The 14,933-nt window shown below is 52.8% G+C and overlaps 1 protein-coding gene and 2 non-coding genes across 6 annotated transcripts in view; all 3 read left to right on the forward strand.

Annotated features, from left to right (window-relative positions):
* The first annotated feature begins 618 nt into the window (after positions 1-618).
* On the forward strand, positions 619-690 carry TRNAC-GCA. The gene has a single exon. It is a non-coding gene; the product is annotated as a tRNA-Cys (tRNA).
* A 701-nt stretch (positions 691-1,391) lies between these two features.
* TRNAC-GCA lies at positions 1,392-1,463 on the forward strand. The gene has a single exon. It is a non-coding gene; the product is annotated as a tRNA-Cys (tRNA).
* A 428-nt stretch (positions 1,464-1,891) lies between these two features.
* The window catches only part of PLXDC1 (plexin domain containing 1), a 90,095-nt gene continuing 77,053 nt past the window's right edge, over positions 1,892-14,933 (forward strand). Inside the window, exon 1 of one of the 4 annotated variants that reach the window (XM_033183224.1) lies at positions 1,892-2,255. Coding sequence is in view for 3 of the 4 variants with exons in the window: in XM_033183225.1 (XP_033039116.1) it covers positions 3,724-3,799 (76 nt within the window). In the remaining variant the exon portion in view is untranslated. Of the gene's footprint in view, positions 2,256-3,195; positions 3,800-14,933 lie in introns of those variants that run through there. The other 3 variants (XM_033183225.1, XM_033183222.1, XM_033183223.1) reach the window with 3 other exon arrangements.

Consider the following 14,933-nt stretch of genomic DNA (forward strand, 5'->3'; position numbering starts at 1 on the left):
TTTGTATTTTTAGTAGAGATGGGGTTTCACCATGTTGGCCAGGATGGTCTCGATCTCCTCACCTCGTGAGCCGCCCGCCACGGCCTCCCAAAGTGCTGGGATTACAGGCGTGAACCACCGTGCCCGGCCAGGAGTTTAAAAAAAATCCTGTATTAGGATTTTTATAAGTCTGTAATAAATGCTATTGAAAACTGTTCACCTCTTATTTCTGCCTTCTCCTCTGTCTGTTCCTCAAACTGGCTTTTGGTTTGAGAGAAGGGGAGGAGCGACTCTGGAGCCGGAAAAGTCCAGGAGACAAGGTGGAGATCCAGTCTGTTCATCTGTACATCCCTAGACCTGGGGCGATCCTGGGGACAGTCCTTTTCTCAAGCCAGTTAGTGGACATCTGGGGGAGAGTCTAGGCACGGATACAGAGGACCCAAGATTCCTTAATCTAGTTGTTTTTCCGAAAGCGTGACTGTGGAGGAAGAACTCAGGAGTTCTGGCCATTCCCACTGTATTTTGTGTTTTTTTCAATAGGTATCCGGACGCAACCCGCAGATTAAAATTTTAAAGGATATTGAAGACCACACCCCTATTCCGTCGAAATTTATTCTAATGAAACTCCTACGGTGTGGTGGGGGTATAGCTCAGTGGTAGAGCATTTGACTGCAGATCAAGAGGTCCCCGGTTCAAATCCGGGTGCCCCCTTTGCAGCCGTTAAGTTTTAGTGTTTTGGTTTCCGGAGGTCCCCTAAAGAGTTTCTGCACAGATGGAACGGGAGGAAGTGTCTGGCCGTGCCACCATCTTTTCTTTTGCAGGCGAGTGAGGATGGAGTCCTAGCCCCTGCCAGTGGCTCAGCCTGCGTGTGCATCCCAGGGTGGAATGCAGTACCAGTGAGGGCGAGGAGCTCAGGGCTGACCCTTGGAACACGGTGCAGGTGGCTCAACCTCGCAATGGCAGGGCGGAGGCGGGCGCACCCCCAGGTCAGCCTGGCCAGTGACCCCGACGGCTCTTTCATGGCGGGAGGGAGGCTGAGTTTCTAAGGGCTGGGCTGGGCTGGGGAAGACAGATCGGGAGAAGCCGCGTGAGCATGTGCGAGGGAGAAAGAAACTCCTAGACGTGGCAAGGGGGCTTCTGCAAGGCAGGAGAGTAGGACACCCCCGAAGTGAAATATTCCTAGAGACTCCTTCCACACCCCAGGAATATATTTTCTTACACCGCCAGTGGAAATCTTCAGCTCAGAGCTTCAGGAAACAACCCCTGCTTCCAAGTGAGTCATTTTTCTGGGAGTTGTATTTTTTCCACCTCTTGTAAACATCTTACCCAACTTCCACTTACCTTCGGGAACGCCACACAGCGCCTGCGCAGCAATAGCACTAAGAGACAACCTGCGCTCACTTCCCGGCAGAGGGGGTATAGCTCAGTGGTAGAGCATTTGACTGCAGATCAAGAGGTCCCCGGTTCAAATCCGGGTGCCCCCTCTTTGACCTTTTTCGAGCTACTAAAGTTTTTGTCCCGGTTGTCGATTTTTCCTGAGCTGTTTGCATTTTCTCTTACTGGCAGACGAGGAGCAGTGAGGGACTGCAAGGAACTGGGGATTCAACAGCACTGGCTCTCAAAATGTAGTCCTGGGACCAGCAGCATTACCTGGGTACGCTTGGCCCTCATCCCAGACCTAGTGACTCAGAAACTTGAGGGTGGAGTCCAGAAATCTGTGTTTTCATATACGCTCCCCATCGCTTGAGTCCAGGAGTTGGAAGCTGCAGTGAGCTATGATCGCAGCACTGCACTCCAGCCTAGGCAACGTGCGAGAACCTGTCTCAAAAAACAAAACACACACACACACACACACACACACACACCCTCCAGGTGATTACGACCTCAAGGTCTAGAGCCTTACATTAAAATTTATACATTTGCTTCTACTATATCCAAGTTTATGTTTCAGCCTGAGCTCTTCTTGTAAGACAGACCACGAGGTACCCCAGATGGAGCAATGTGCAAAGACGCCGGGGCTGGAGCTGGAATCCGTCCCAGGACCTCTCACCTTGACCTCGGGGAAGGCAGGAGGTCGGAGACTGGGGGTGGGCAGGCCCAGGAAAGAGGAAACCCACAGGACGGGAGGGTTGTGGCTCGTCACGTGGCCACTTGAGGGCAGCAAGAAGCCGCAGCTGGAGGCAGTTGCCTATCTGATCCTGTTTGAGAGTCCGCCAAGTTGGGATTTAAATTAGACATCAAGAAGAATTTACAGACCGGCCTTGCCTTGTTCCATGGTAAGCGGACACTGGGTTTAGGGCTGGAGGAGGTAGTCTCTGGGACTCTGGGCCCTGCGGAAGGAGTAAGAGATTAGAGAGCCTTTAGTTGCTTCCTTTCTTAGGTCTTTTTTTTTTTTTCTTAACCTCAGTGCCACGGAATCTACCTCTTCATCCCACAGTGTACCTTCTCCTGTCCCCACCTATATCCCTCCTCCTGGAAAATTTCTCCAATGGCGGTCAGCGTTCGCACCTTTCCTCTCCGCCGTTTTCTAGTCCCTAGGCCCCAGCCCACTAGAAGCCAGAGTGCCCCCTCACCCGGTCTCCCACTCTCCAGCGCCCCAGCTCCTTGCCGTCACAAGAACCAAGTAGGTCAGGGGAGGAAAGAGACACCTCCGTGTCCTGACCTGATTCCTTGCCGTCTATTAAATATCCTACATTGCGGGTATTTTTATTCTGTCCTGGAAGAAAAAATGAAAAGATGATCTGTCCCCAGAGCCTGTGAGAAGGTGGTGGCAGGTGGGGTGAGCCGTTTCCTCGTCTGGGGCTGGCTCTGAAGATTGATTGGGTCTGGCCCTGAGCAGGCCTGGAAGCCCCAGAGAGGCGGGAGGCCTGGGTTACCTACTCGTGGGGAGGGGTCCAGGCTGTTGCAGAGTAGGGGGTAGTCAGGCCCCCTCCACTCTCATGTCTGCCAGGGTTGGGGGGCAAATCGGTGCTGGAAATGTGGGGATGGAGGGATAAGGTGGAGTCATGAGAGGGGGGTGGGATTCAGGTCCCTCTTGGGGAGAAAAGCTGGGGGTCTTTGCTGCAGGAGGAGATTCCTGGGGGTGGGGGCTGGAGGACAAAGCATCAGAGAAGCACAGAATTCCGAAGAACAGCTCAGAAAGCCGCAGAGCTTGGAGGAGCTGGGGGCGGGGGACAGGCAGGGGCCCGTGGCCCAGGGAGGGGGCACCTGTCCCTTCCAGGGGTCCAGTCCCTCGGGCCTTCTCTCTGCAGCTTTCCCGGCGGAACGGAGGAGGGAAAGGGAGCCAGGAACTCAGTGAGGCGCGCCGGGCGGCTGATGCTTCTAGGGGTTCTCTCAGCCCGAGGGGCTCCCGCCCTGTCTCCTACTCTGCACCCCTTGCCTTTGGAGCGGCTGCAGGAGCTCTAGGGGAGCGCTCCGGGAGGGCTGAGGGCAGGCGCGGGGAGAGCCCCCAACGACGCAGCGCCCCCCGCCCCGCCCCCTGCCCCAGCTCCCCACCCCTCCACCGACCCAGCGGCCCCCCCCCCGCTCCCCGCCTGCTCCCGGAGGCCACAGCCTCCCGCTCCGCTCGCGCTCTCGCCGCTCCCGCCGCTCCCGCCGGCTCGCCCGGCCCCGCGCTCCGCTGTCTCCTCGCCGCCCGCGCCTCCGCCAGCCCCGGGGACCGCGCGGCCGGAGCCGGAGCCAGGGCCCCCTCCCTCGTCAGGGCCGGGGCAGCGAGCAGGCCGGGGGCAGGTCCGAGCACCCACCATGCGGGGCGAGCTCTGGTTCCTGGTGCTGGTGCTCAGGGAGGCTGCCCGGGCGCTGAGCCCCCAGCCCGGAGCAGGTAGGACTGGCCGGAGCCGGCCTGGGTGGGCCGGGGGCGGGGAGGGGCGGGCAGGCAGGTGAGGGCAAGGGCAGGTGTGGACTGCCTGGCGATGTCCGCGAGGGGAGCGTTGTCCGCAGGAGACCAGGAGCGCTGTGGGCTGTGGGCAGGTGGATAGGGACCCCACTTTCCCAAACACATAGGCTATGTGAGTGACGGTGGAGACACCGATGCCCGGACCTCTCCTTCTCTCCTAGAAGGATACTGGAGGGACCGTAGGAGAGGGGGCTCTGTGTGGCGATGGGTTCTTAAAGGGGACAGCGGGAGAGTCATCAGGACCCCTGATCACCCCAGGCAAGGCTGAATTCTGATGAGACGGGAGCCTGGGAGGCCCCTGCCCCAGCCATGCCTTCTTTTCCTCTTCTCTGCCACACCCCCGACCCCAAAGCTGACCCCGGCTAGGGATAGGTGGGAGCAGCCAGGGGAATGGTGGAGACACAGCGTCTCTCCCTGGGAAGGCAGCAGCCACTCGGTCACCTTCTCTTGCCTATTTGGTGTCAGCAGAGAGGCAATGGGCCCAGGAAGAAGCAACTTGCTGCTCCTGCACCCCCAGCCTCAAGGGTCCGCCTCCTCACACCTGTTCCCATTTGCCCTGGCAGCCTTTGGCTTTCAGCTGCTCTGGCTCTAGATGGGGCACTGGGGTAGGGGTTGCAGGGAGGCGTCCCATTCTGCACACTCCTCTTCCCCCTACCAGTTCTCCAAACTCATCTCTCCCACCTGGAAGTCCTTTCTGAGATCTACCTGGAATCCCTCATGGTATAAAAGGAAGACTCATTTTCATAGTCTCCCTTCTCTCCTATGCACCTAGACTTTCTCTGGGGTTGGGGAGATGGGTAATTTGCAGCCTGGCCCCTCGACAGAGATGATTAAGAAGACAGAGACCTATGCATCATTGGCATGGGTGCCCGTCAGGTGGGGTGAGGGAGGGCTGTTGAGGTGAGTGCTGTGGTTGACCTGCTGTGTCTCAGGGGTGTGCTGGCACCAGGCACAGTGGCAGTGGCAATGTTCTTCACTTTAATGGTCCCAGTATGTAGGTGAGACAGACTTGGGTCCCTGTTGAGAAGAACAGTATGTAGGGGTGGGAAGGGAAGGAGACTGACAGTGGGAGGTGTGGGCAGAGGGCAGTGGAGCTCGTGTGTCGAGAGGCTGCTGGTGAGAACCACCAGTTTTCAGGGAGACCACACAGAGGGTGACCAAAGACGTGGCTTCTAGTCCTGCCATCTCACTTGCTGTGTGACTTTAGGCAAGTTACTTTCCCTCTCTGGACCTATTTTTGCATTTATAAAGTGAGGCTGTTGGCAAAATCTTTGACTCTTGTGTGTGGAATAATGAAGGATCTTTTGTAATTGCCTTTCCTTTTCATATTTGTTAGGATCTTTATGGGTAACTGATACTTTTAAAAAATCAAGGTAAACAGGACAGAGTTGGATATGTGATGAATAATTTCTGGACTCCTTTGAATCCCCAACCTGGTGTGATCTTCTGAACTCTGGGTGTCACGGAGTTTATAAGGGGAGGCTCTGAACCTTTGGCTGGGTTGGGTGGACCATGGAGAGGGCCGGGGAAGGGGGAATTGGGAGGTAACAAGGATGGGCTGGGAGATAGTAACCGGATCCGGGCCTGGCTGAAGGCTGCCCCTTCAGAGTAGGGTTGGGGTAGTAGACAGATGAGGAGACCAGGAAGAGTGGGGCAGGCAGAGACTTGAATCACTTCTCTATTTAGAGGCCACCCTGTCTTCTTGGCTTTGACAGAGATTGAGCCAGGAGAAATGCACTTTTTCTGTAGCAGGAGGGATTGAGGTTAGACTTTAGGAATCTGTAAGAAGCCAGAGGCAGCAGCTGTTGCTGCTGTCCGGTGCCCTTTTCACAGGTCAGGCTGGATTTCACAGGCAGGAGGATGTATGAGGAGGAAGCAGGTGTCTGGGGAGGCCAGATGTAGGAGAAGGACATTCTGGGGGAGAGTTGCTGAGGAGGGGCAGCCTGACCTGATTGATGGCGGAGTCCTTGTGACCAGTGGAAGGGCAGCTGGGAGCAGGACCTGAAGAGATGCTGGCATCCAGCCCCAAGGCTCTGGGTTCGCTGCGCTGGTGGGGGGCCTTGGGAAGTAGCTAAGATCTCCCCTCGCTCCTCATGGACAGGCTTGTTTGCTAGAGCCTTGAAACCTCATCTATCATCAGAACAGCAGCAGCAAAGAGATGATTGGACCAAAGATATAGTCAGACAGCAGGGGAGACCAGGCTGACAGACAGGAGGATGGCCTTGGGTTGCACAGCAGGGGCCAGGGGAACCGACAGTCTGGTCAGATGGAACCAGAGATGTGTATGATAGACAAAGAAGAGGCAGCGAGAGTTGGCATCCTGGCCTGGGAGTCCTGCAGGAGGCCAGGCTCAGTACCAACCACTGGTCACTCTGACAGCTTCCTCCTTTCTTTGAGGAAGGTTTCCCCATTTATGAAATGGGGGCTTGCACCAGGCATGGTGGCTCATGCTTGTCATCCTAACACTTTGGGAAGCTGAGATGGGACGATAGCTTTAGACCAGGAGTTTGAGACCAGCCTGGGCAAAATAGTGAGACCCCATCTCTATAAATGATTTAGGCCAGGCAGGGTGGCTCACGCCTGTAATCCCAGCACTTTGGGAGGCCGAGGCGGGCGGATCACCTGAGGTCAGGAGTTTGAGACCAGCCTGGCTAACATGGTGAAACCCCGTCTCTACTAAAAACACAAAAATTAGCCAGGTGTGGTGGTGCATACCTATAATCTCAGCTACTCAGGAAGCTGAGGCAGGAGAATAGCTTGAACCAGAGAGGCAGAGGTTGCAGTGAGCCGAGATTGCACCACTGCACTCCAGCCTGGGCAACAGAGCAAGACTCCATTAAAAAAAATTAAAATTAAAATTAAAAATTAGCTGGGCATGGCGGTGTGCACCTGTAGTCCCAGGAACTCAGAAGGCTGAGGCAGGAGTCTCGTTTGAGCCCAGGAACTGGAGGCTGCAGTGAGCTATGATCATGCCACACAGTGAGGGCAGCATAGCAAGGGCCCATCCTTTTTTACAAAAAGGAGGGAAGGAGGTTGGACTAGATTATCTCTAGGGCTCCAACAACCTGAGACTAAAATGTAAACTTACTGTGGTCAGGCAGCCCCTCCCTCATCCCACATCTTCTTTAGCTCTCCCCAGATCCACTCCTTAACCCACTCCAGCTGCTGTCCCCTCCGATTGACAGGCTTCTTCTCATTCAGGTCTTAATCAGCTCAAGGGGACCCTCCTCAGAGAGGCCCACCTCGTGGCTCTGTGTAGAGTAGTAACAACTCCAATCCTTTCCTGTGTCTGATTTTCTTCATAGCCCTTACCAAATGATTCATTTTGTATGTATCCATGAAGAAAACTAGACTCTTCCTGGGCACAGGGCTTGTGTTCCCCCCAGCACCCAGAACAGTGCCTGGGACTCAATAAAAGTGTATTGAATGAATGAGTGAGTGAGTGAGTGAGTGAGTAAGTATATCAGAAGTGGCACAGACCCCAGACTCTCCCCTCAAGGGACACACATAGAGAGCTGAACTCTTCTTGCTGGCCCACCCGTCCCCTCCCCTCCCCTCACCTCCCCTCCTCCCGCCTTCCCTCGCCTCCCCGCCCCTCCCCTCGCCTCCCCTCCCCTCCCCTCCCCTCGCCTCCCTCCCCTCCCCTCCCCTCCCCTCCCCCGCCTTCGCTCGCCTCCTCGCCCCTCCCCTCGCCTCCCCTCCCCTCACCTCGCCTCCCCTCCCCTCCCCCGCCTTTCCTCGCCTCCCCTGGCCTCCCCTGGCCTCCCCTCCCCTCCCCTCCCCTCCCTCTTCCCTTCTGCTACCTGGTGGTCCCTCCCTGAACTTCCTTTTACTCCCTCCCTCTCCCCAGGTGAGGGTCCTCAGTGGGCCCCTTCCTGCCAGAGGAAGTGGAGAGGATATGGTTAGGGGCTTTTAACTTGGAGGTAGGATTTCATTTTAGGGTTTGGAGACTTCCCAGGCCCCTCCGAAAGTTGGTCCTGTGACCCTAACCGGTGTGTTGCCCAAGGTCCAGCAAGTTGACACACCAACACCGAGGGTGCAGTAGCGAAAGAATTTCATCATCGTGGGGAAGCGTTTGGGGCTAGGGGTTTTGTGGGGTTTGGGGTGGGGTGGCCAAGGTGTGGGAATTGTTAATTGGTTGAAGAGTGCATGCAGAAATAAAGAAACTGCATTCTCATGTTGAATCGGTTCCTCTCTGAGGGTCTTCAAATTGGCCCTTCTGCTGGAATTCAGGATCTTAATCCTTGTTTGTTTGTTGTTTTTCTTTTCTGAGACAGGGTCTCGCTCTGTTGTTCAGGCTGGAGTGCAGTGGTGTGAACATAGCTCACTGCTGCCTCAACCTCCTGGGCTCAAGTGAGCCTCCTGCCTCTGCTTCCTGAGTAGCTGGGACTGCAGGCATGCACCACCCCACCTGGTTAATTTTTTTAAATTAAAAAAAAAAATTTATTATAAAAGAGACAAGGTCTTGCCATGTTGCCCAGGCTGATCTCAAACTCCTAGGCTCAGGTAATCCTGTTGTCTTGGCCTTCCAAAGTGCTGGGACTACAGGCATGAGCCACCACGTCCAGCCTTTAAAAAAAATTTTAGTAGAGATGGGGTCTTGCTATGTTGTCCAGTCTGGTCTCGAATTCCTGGACTCAAGTGATCCTCCCACCTCAGCCTTCCAAAGTGTTAGGATTATAGGCATGAGCCACTGCACTTGGCCTTAAACAATTCTTAAATAAAAGCTGGCCAGGCATGGTGGCTCACGCCTATAATCCCAGCACTTTGGGAGGCCGAAGCAGGAGCATCAGTTGAGGTCAGGAGCTTAAGACTAGCCTCGTCAACATGGTGAAACCCCATCTCTACTAAAAATATAAAAATTAGCCAGGTGTGGCGGCACACTCCTGTAGTCCCAGCTACTTGGGAAGCTGAGGCAGGATAATTGCTTGAACCCGGGAGGTGGAGGTTGCAGAGAGCTGAGATCACACCACTGTATGTATCCAGCCTGGGTGACAGAGTGAGATTCCCTCTCAAAAAAAAAAAAAAAAAAAAGCCGGGTGCGGTGGCTCACGCCTGTAATCCCAGCACTTTGGGAGGCCGAGGCGGGTGGATCACCTGAGGTCGGGAGTTCAAGACCACCCTGACCAACATGGAGAAACCCCGTCTCTACTAAAAAAATACAAAAATTAGCCAGGCATGGTGGTGCATGCCTGTAATCCCAGCTACTCGAGAGGCTGAGGCAGGAGAATCACTTGAACCCGGGAGGCGGAGGTTGTGGTGAGCTGAGATCGCGCCATTGCACTCCAGCCTGGGCAAAAGAGCGAAACTCCGTTTCAAAAAAAAAAAAAAAAAAGGAATGGGCCAAAGTGTGGCCTGATTAATGCTTAATTACTCCTATACTTCTGCCCAGAACCCGGCATGTAATTCTTGTTAACCCTGTGAGGACGGTTTCAGTCCTCATGTGAAAGCCAGGGAAGGCAGGGGGACTTTGCTGGGTGCTCTGTGTATATTATTTTGTATATTAAGAGTCAAACCTACCAAGTTTATGTTTTATCAGCCCCATGTCACAGATAAGGCAACTGAGTCTTAGTGTATGTAATTTGTCCAATGTCATAGTCGGTAGGTGGCAGATTCAGGGTTCAACCTGTAGTTTGATTCCAAACCTGTGTTGTTTTACTGCTCTGATATTACAGTGAAGTTCCAAGGGAAGGGTGTTTTCAGTTCTGTGTATCTCAGGTACTCAGGGCATTTAAACATGCTCACCTTCCTCCTTCCCTCCCCTCCCCTCTTATCTCTTCTCCTCTTTTTCTCAGCCCAAGGGACAGGATTAGCCAGGGACAGGTGAGCTGGGAGTCGGAGAGAGATGGAATCAAGTTCACCCTCGAGGTGGCTTGTCCTGGCTTCAGTGGGGGAGACTAACCCACTGGGGCATTAAGGGTGTAGGCTGACCCAGGATAGAGGCTGTGGTGACCTGAACTATGTGGTGGCCCAGGGCTGGAATGCCAAACTTGGGTGTTGGGTGAGATAAGGATGGCTTGGCCCAGGCTCTGGGACTGCACAACTTGGCCTCCTGAAGTCAGCCCCATTCCCCCTTGCCCTGAAATGGGACCAGTGCCAGCTGAGGGGACTGGGACACTACTGCTGGGCTGTACCCTACATGCTGGGGGACACAGTCTCCCAGGGAAGCTCTCAGGCCCAATGGCAGCTGGAGCAGGGCCTGCCAAGAACCCAGCCCACGTGCCAGCCCTACCCCGGGGCTGCCCCTGCACCCTGGGAAACAGTGGGGATTGTCGGTCACTTTTTACTGCACTTTCTGTGGTTCTGAACAGCCTCTGGAACCAGCCTGCTTGAGTTCAGATCCTGCCATGGACTGGTTCTGTGACCTTGGGAGGTTCCTTAACGTCTTTGTGCCTCAGTTTCTCCATTTGTAAAATGGATTTTAAACTAGTAACTATTTCATGGGATTATTGTGGGGATTAAGGGGATTAATGTGTTTAAAGCCCCTGGAATAGTGCTAGCACAGAGCAGCGTTCTCTGAAAGTCAGCTATCATTTTCATTACTACTGTGATTATTATGGCATCCCACCGGACTGCACACTGCTTGGGGCCATGAGTGAGGGAAGAAATGAATGAACAGCTTGTGTTCTGGAAGCTCCTTGGCAACACATGCAGGCGGGTGCTCTCACACGTGTAGGCGTGGAATGAGTCCAGGGAAAATGAAGCTCTCTCCAGTGGAAGGCAGGTGGGGTGAGGAGTGGCTGAGGGTTGGGTGGGTATCCACCCTGTGTGTGAGCACACACAGGAAGGCCGAGGCTTTCAGGCGAGTCTTCGTGGGCACGTGCACAGGCACGTGGGCCCCTGCACATACACGTGAGCAACCAGCTGTGTTGGCTTCTGTCATGAGTTGTGGGGATGACATCCTGTCCCAGGCAACAGTGGAGGAAGGGTGGCCAGGAAACAGATGTGGTATGGGTTGGAAGAGTAAGATTCAGGGCTAGGCCAGGGTAGGCCAGGGTCCTGCTCAAGCTCCCTCTCCATCCCTCGCCCTGCCCTCTTTCATGGACTCTTTGCCTCTTACCCTGGCCTGAGCCCTCTATAAAACCTCATTTATGCTTCTCACTTGATGCTCATGGCAGCCTGTACTGTGGGCATGATCGTGAAACCCATTTTAGTCATTAGGGAGCTGAGGCTTAGAGAGGAAGACTGATGGGGCCAAAGTCTCACAGTTTGTGAGTGGCAAGACTGGGTGGCGAGGTCAACCCAGTGTCTCTTCCCTGGCCACCCTCAGCTAGGCCCCCTCCCTGTCCTTTCCCGTGCTGCAGGCCTCCACCATCTGGCCTCCTGTCTTGGCTCCAGGTTGTGAATCCTGAAGATCCCCAACGCTCCTCTGTGGGCCGCTGAGTCCCCTGCACTTGTTCACTACCTGCTCTATCCTGTTCTGGCTCCTGCCCAGGCCCCAGGGCTGCTTGCAGGAAGACCTGGGGAGCTGGGCAGACCAGCCCAGCACAAACAGCTCTGTCTCCAGAAGCAACTGTGGGCCCCACCCAAGAGAGACCAGACAGCCCTGGCTTGGGCCTGGGCAGCGGGCAGGCTGCCTTCCCAGCCCTGGACTCAGGTCAATCTGTGGGCAGCCAGAGGGCATCTTGGGGAAGGGGTCTGGTGACTGCCCTCCTCCCCACGTTCTCCAGCAGCATCTGGTTGCTATTAGGGGCAGAGAAGTGAGAGAGGGCCGGCAAGGGTCCAGTAGGCGCCAGCAGCCAAGAATGACTTAATTGGACACAATGTCTAATGACAAAGCAGAGCCCCACAGCAGAGTTCTGGCCTCAGCCCCAGGCCTGGGCCTGGCCAAGCCTGGTCTCAACCTCTGTCCTTGCTGGCTCCCGGGAGCTACCCTATGCATCACGTCCTCAATTCTGCAGTGATGGAGCACCTGCTGTTTGCTAGACATGCCACATTTGAAGAAGGTTGAGAGAATCCTGGGGGAACTCAAATCTGCCAGGGAGATAGGCACATAGTCACACACATAGGTGCTCTAGGAGACGGAAAGCCACATCCAGGAGCTCTGGGGAGTAAGGTGAAGGAAGGGAGAGGTTGAGACAGGTATCTGACACAGGGTGGGACTGAAATGGATGAGGGTCACAGGTGGGAATGTCAGATCTACCTGTCTGGTGGTCTGTTCTCATATATACATCCATAGTAGGTATGACCATTAGGATGGCAGTATAAGGCACAGCTTTGGGAACATAAATCTTTTTGAAATGGAAAAGGATGGTTTTTGTGTTATTTATTTATTTTGAGATGAAGTTTCGCTTTTTTGCCCAGGCTGGAGTGCAATGGTGCAATCTCGGCTCACTGCAACCTCTGCCTCCTGGGTTCAAGCAATTCTCCTGCCTCAGCCTCCCGAGTAGCTGGGATTATAGGTGCCCGCCACCACACCCGGTTAAATTTTGTATTTTTAGTAGAGACAGGGTTTTGCCATGTTGGCCAGGCTGGTCTCGAATTCCTGACCTCAGGTGATCCACTCACCTCAGCCTCCCGAAGTGCTAGGATTATAGACACGAGTCACCGCACTAGGCCTTTTGTTAGAACTAATTTAGCAGACCTGGTGCAGTGGCTCACGCTTATGATTCCACCACTTTGGGAGGCCAAGGTGGAGGACCGATTGAGCCCAGGAGTTCAAGGCCAGTGCGGGCAACATGGTGAAACCCAGCCTCTACAAAAAATACAAAATAAAATAATAATAATTAGCTGGGTGTAGTGGCACGCAACTGTAGTCCCAGCTACTCGGAAGGCTGAGGTGGGAGGATTGCTTGAGTCTGAGAGGTCGAGGCTACAGTGAGCTGTGATTGTGCCACTGCACTCCAGTCTGCGTGCTAGAGTGAGACCCTGTCTCAAAAAAATCATGAATTTAACAACCTAGAGGGAACTGGAGAGGAGATCATGGAACCTAGGAATGGCTGCAAAATGGCCTGTGTGTAGTCACTTTCCAATCCTGTGCCCATGGCAGACATTGCTAATTGATCTTGACAGTCTTTCCTGCTAAACACAAGAGGAGCCTTTGCATTCTCAATTAGAGTGCCTCTGGCCGTCACGAATGGATTGCAGATGGCATGTGATATGAAACCTATCTGCCATCCTAGACAGTGTCTAGGTAGTGACAGGAGTAAAACAGTATTCTCAATGGGGCAATGGAGGGGTAATTTTGTTCCCCAGGGGATATTTGGCAATGTTTGGGGCCATTTTTCATTGTCACAGCCTGGGATGGGGAGGGCCGTGGTGCTATTGGCATTTAGTGAGCAGGGGCCAAGGCTGCTGCTAAACATCGTACAGAGCACTGGACAGCTCCCGCATAACAGTGAATCATCCAGTCCAACCAACAATCCAATTTAAAAACAGGCAAAAGACTTAAATAGACATTTCTCCAAAGAAGATATACAATTGGCCCACAAGCATATGAAAAGATGCTCAGCATTGCTAATCATTAGGGAAATGCCAATTTATAAAAACAACGAGACACCACCTCATACCTGTTAGGATGGCTACTATTAAAAAAACAGAAAATAACAAGTATTGGCAAGAATGTTGAGAGATTGGAACCCATGTGCATGGTTGCTGGGAATGTAAAATGGTCCAGCCACCCACTTTACATGGAAAACAGTATGGCGATTCTTCAAAAAATTAGAAATAGAATTACCATATGATCCAGCAATTCCACTTCTGGGTATATACCCAAAAGAATTGAAGGCCAGGTCTCAAAGAGATATTTATTTGTACACCCATGTTTGTAGCAGCATTGTTCACAATAGCTAAAATGTGGAAGCAAAACAGACATCCACTGATAAGTGGGTAAGCAAAATGTGGTATATCCACACAATGGAATATTATTCAGCCTTCAAAAGGAAGTCAATTCTGCCATATTCTATGACATGAATTAACCTTGAATTTATTATGCTAAGTGAAATAAGCCAATCATAATAAGACAAATATAGTATGATTCCATTTATATGAGATACTTAGAGTAGTCAAAATCATAGATACAGGCTGGGCCTTGTGGCTCATATCTGTAATCCCAGCACCTTGTGAGCCAAGGAGAGAAAATTGCTTGAGACCAGGAATTCAAGACCAACCATCCCGAACAACATAGTGAGACCCTGTCTCTATAAAAAGTAAAAAGATTAGCTGGGCATGGTGGCGCATGCCTATAGTCCCAGCTACTTGGGAGGCTGAGGTGGGAGGATCGCATGAGCCCAGCAGTTGGAGGCTGCAGTGATCGCACCACTAGACTCCAGCCTGGGTGACAGAGCAAGGCCCCATCTCTTAAATAAAATAAAATAAAATAAAAAACAGGGTGAATAGGGAGTTATTATTTAACAGGTGCAGAATTTTAGTTTTACAAGGTGAAAAGAGTTACGCAGGTGGTGACGGTCATACAACATTAGGAATGTATGTAATGCCACTGAATTGTGCACTTGGAAATGGTTAGATGGCAAATTTTGTTATGTATATTTTGCCACAATAAAAAAAAGTGGAAAAAGGAATTATCCAGTCCAAATGTCAATACTACCGAGGTTGAGAAGCCCTGAACGAAAAGAACTGCTCTCTGGCTTCTAGTCTGCTGACCCCACTGGGAAATGGGATTATGTGCCATTTCTGGCAGAGAAATCAGAAACTGGTTTGGAAGGTTCCATGGCAATAGTTCTCACCCTTGCCTGCAGAGTTAAGTCCAAGGCTTCTCAATATTTCCCCTGAAGATCTTTTAAGAAATCAAATGCCCAGGCTACACCAAAGACCAGTTATGAGAGATATCTGGGGTAGGACCCAGACATCAGGAAGTTTTGAAGCGGCCCTGGTGACTCCAGTGTGTAGCTGAGGTTGAGAATAATCCATCTTTGGAGGCAGATCAGCTTGGGTTTGAAACTTATCTCCATGCCTAACCCACTGTGTGACTTTTAACCTCTGAGCCTCTGATTCCTGTCTGCAAAATGGAGAGCATCCTATCTACTGCAGAGAGCTGGCATGAGGATTAATAGGATATATGCGAAGTGCTTGGCCTGGAGCTGGGCACATGACTCTCAGT

This window comes from Trachypithecus francoisi, unplaced genomic scaffold, assembly GCF_009764315.1.
Source record: "Trachypithecus francoisi isolate TF-2019V2 unplaced genomic scaffold, Tfra_2.0 Lachesis_group20, whole genome shotgun sequence".
Taxonomy (NCBI): domain Eukaryota; kingdom Metazoa; phylum Chordata; class Mammalia; order Primates; family Cercopithecidae; genus Trachypithecus; species Trachypithecus francoisi.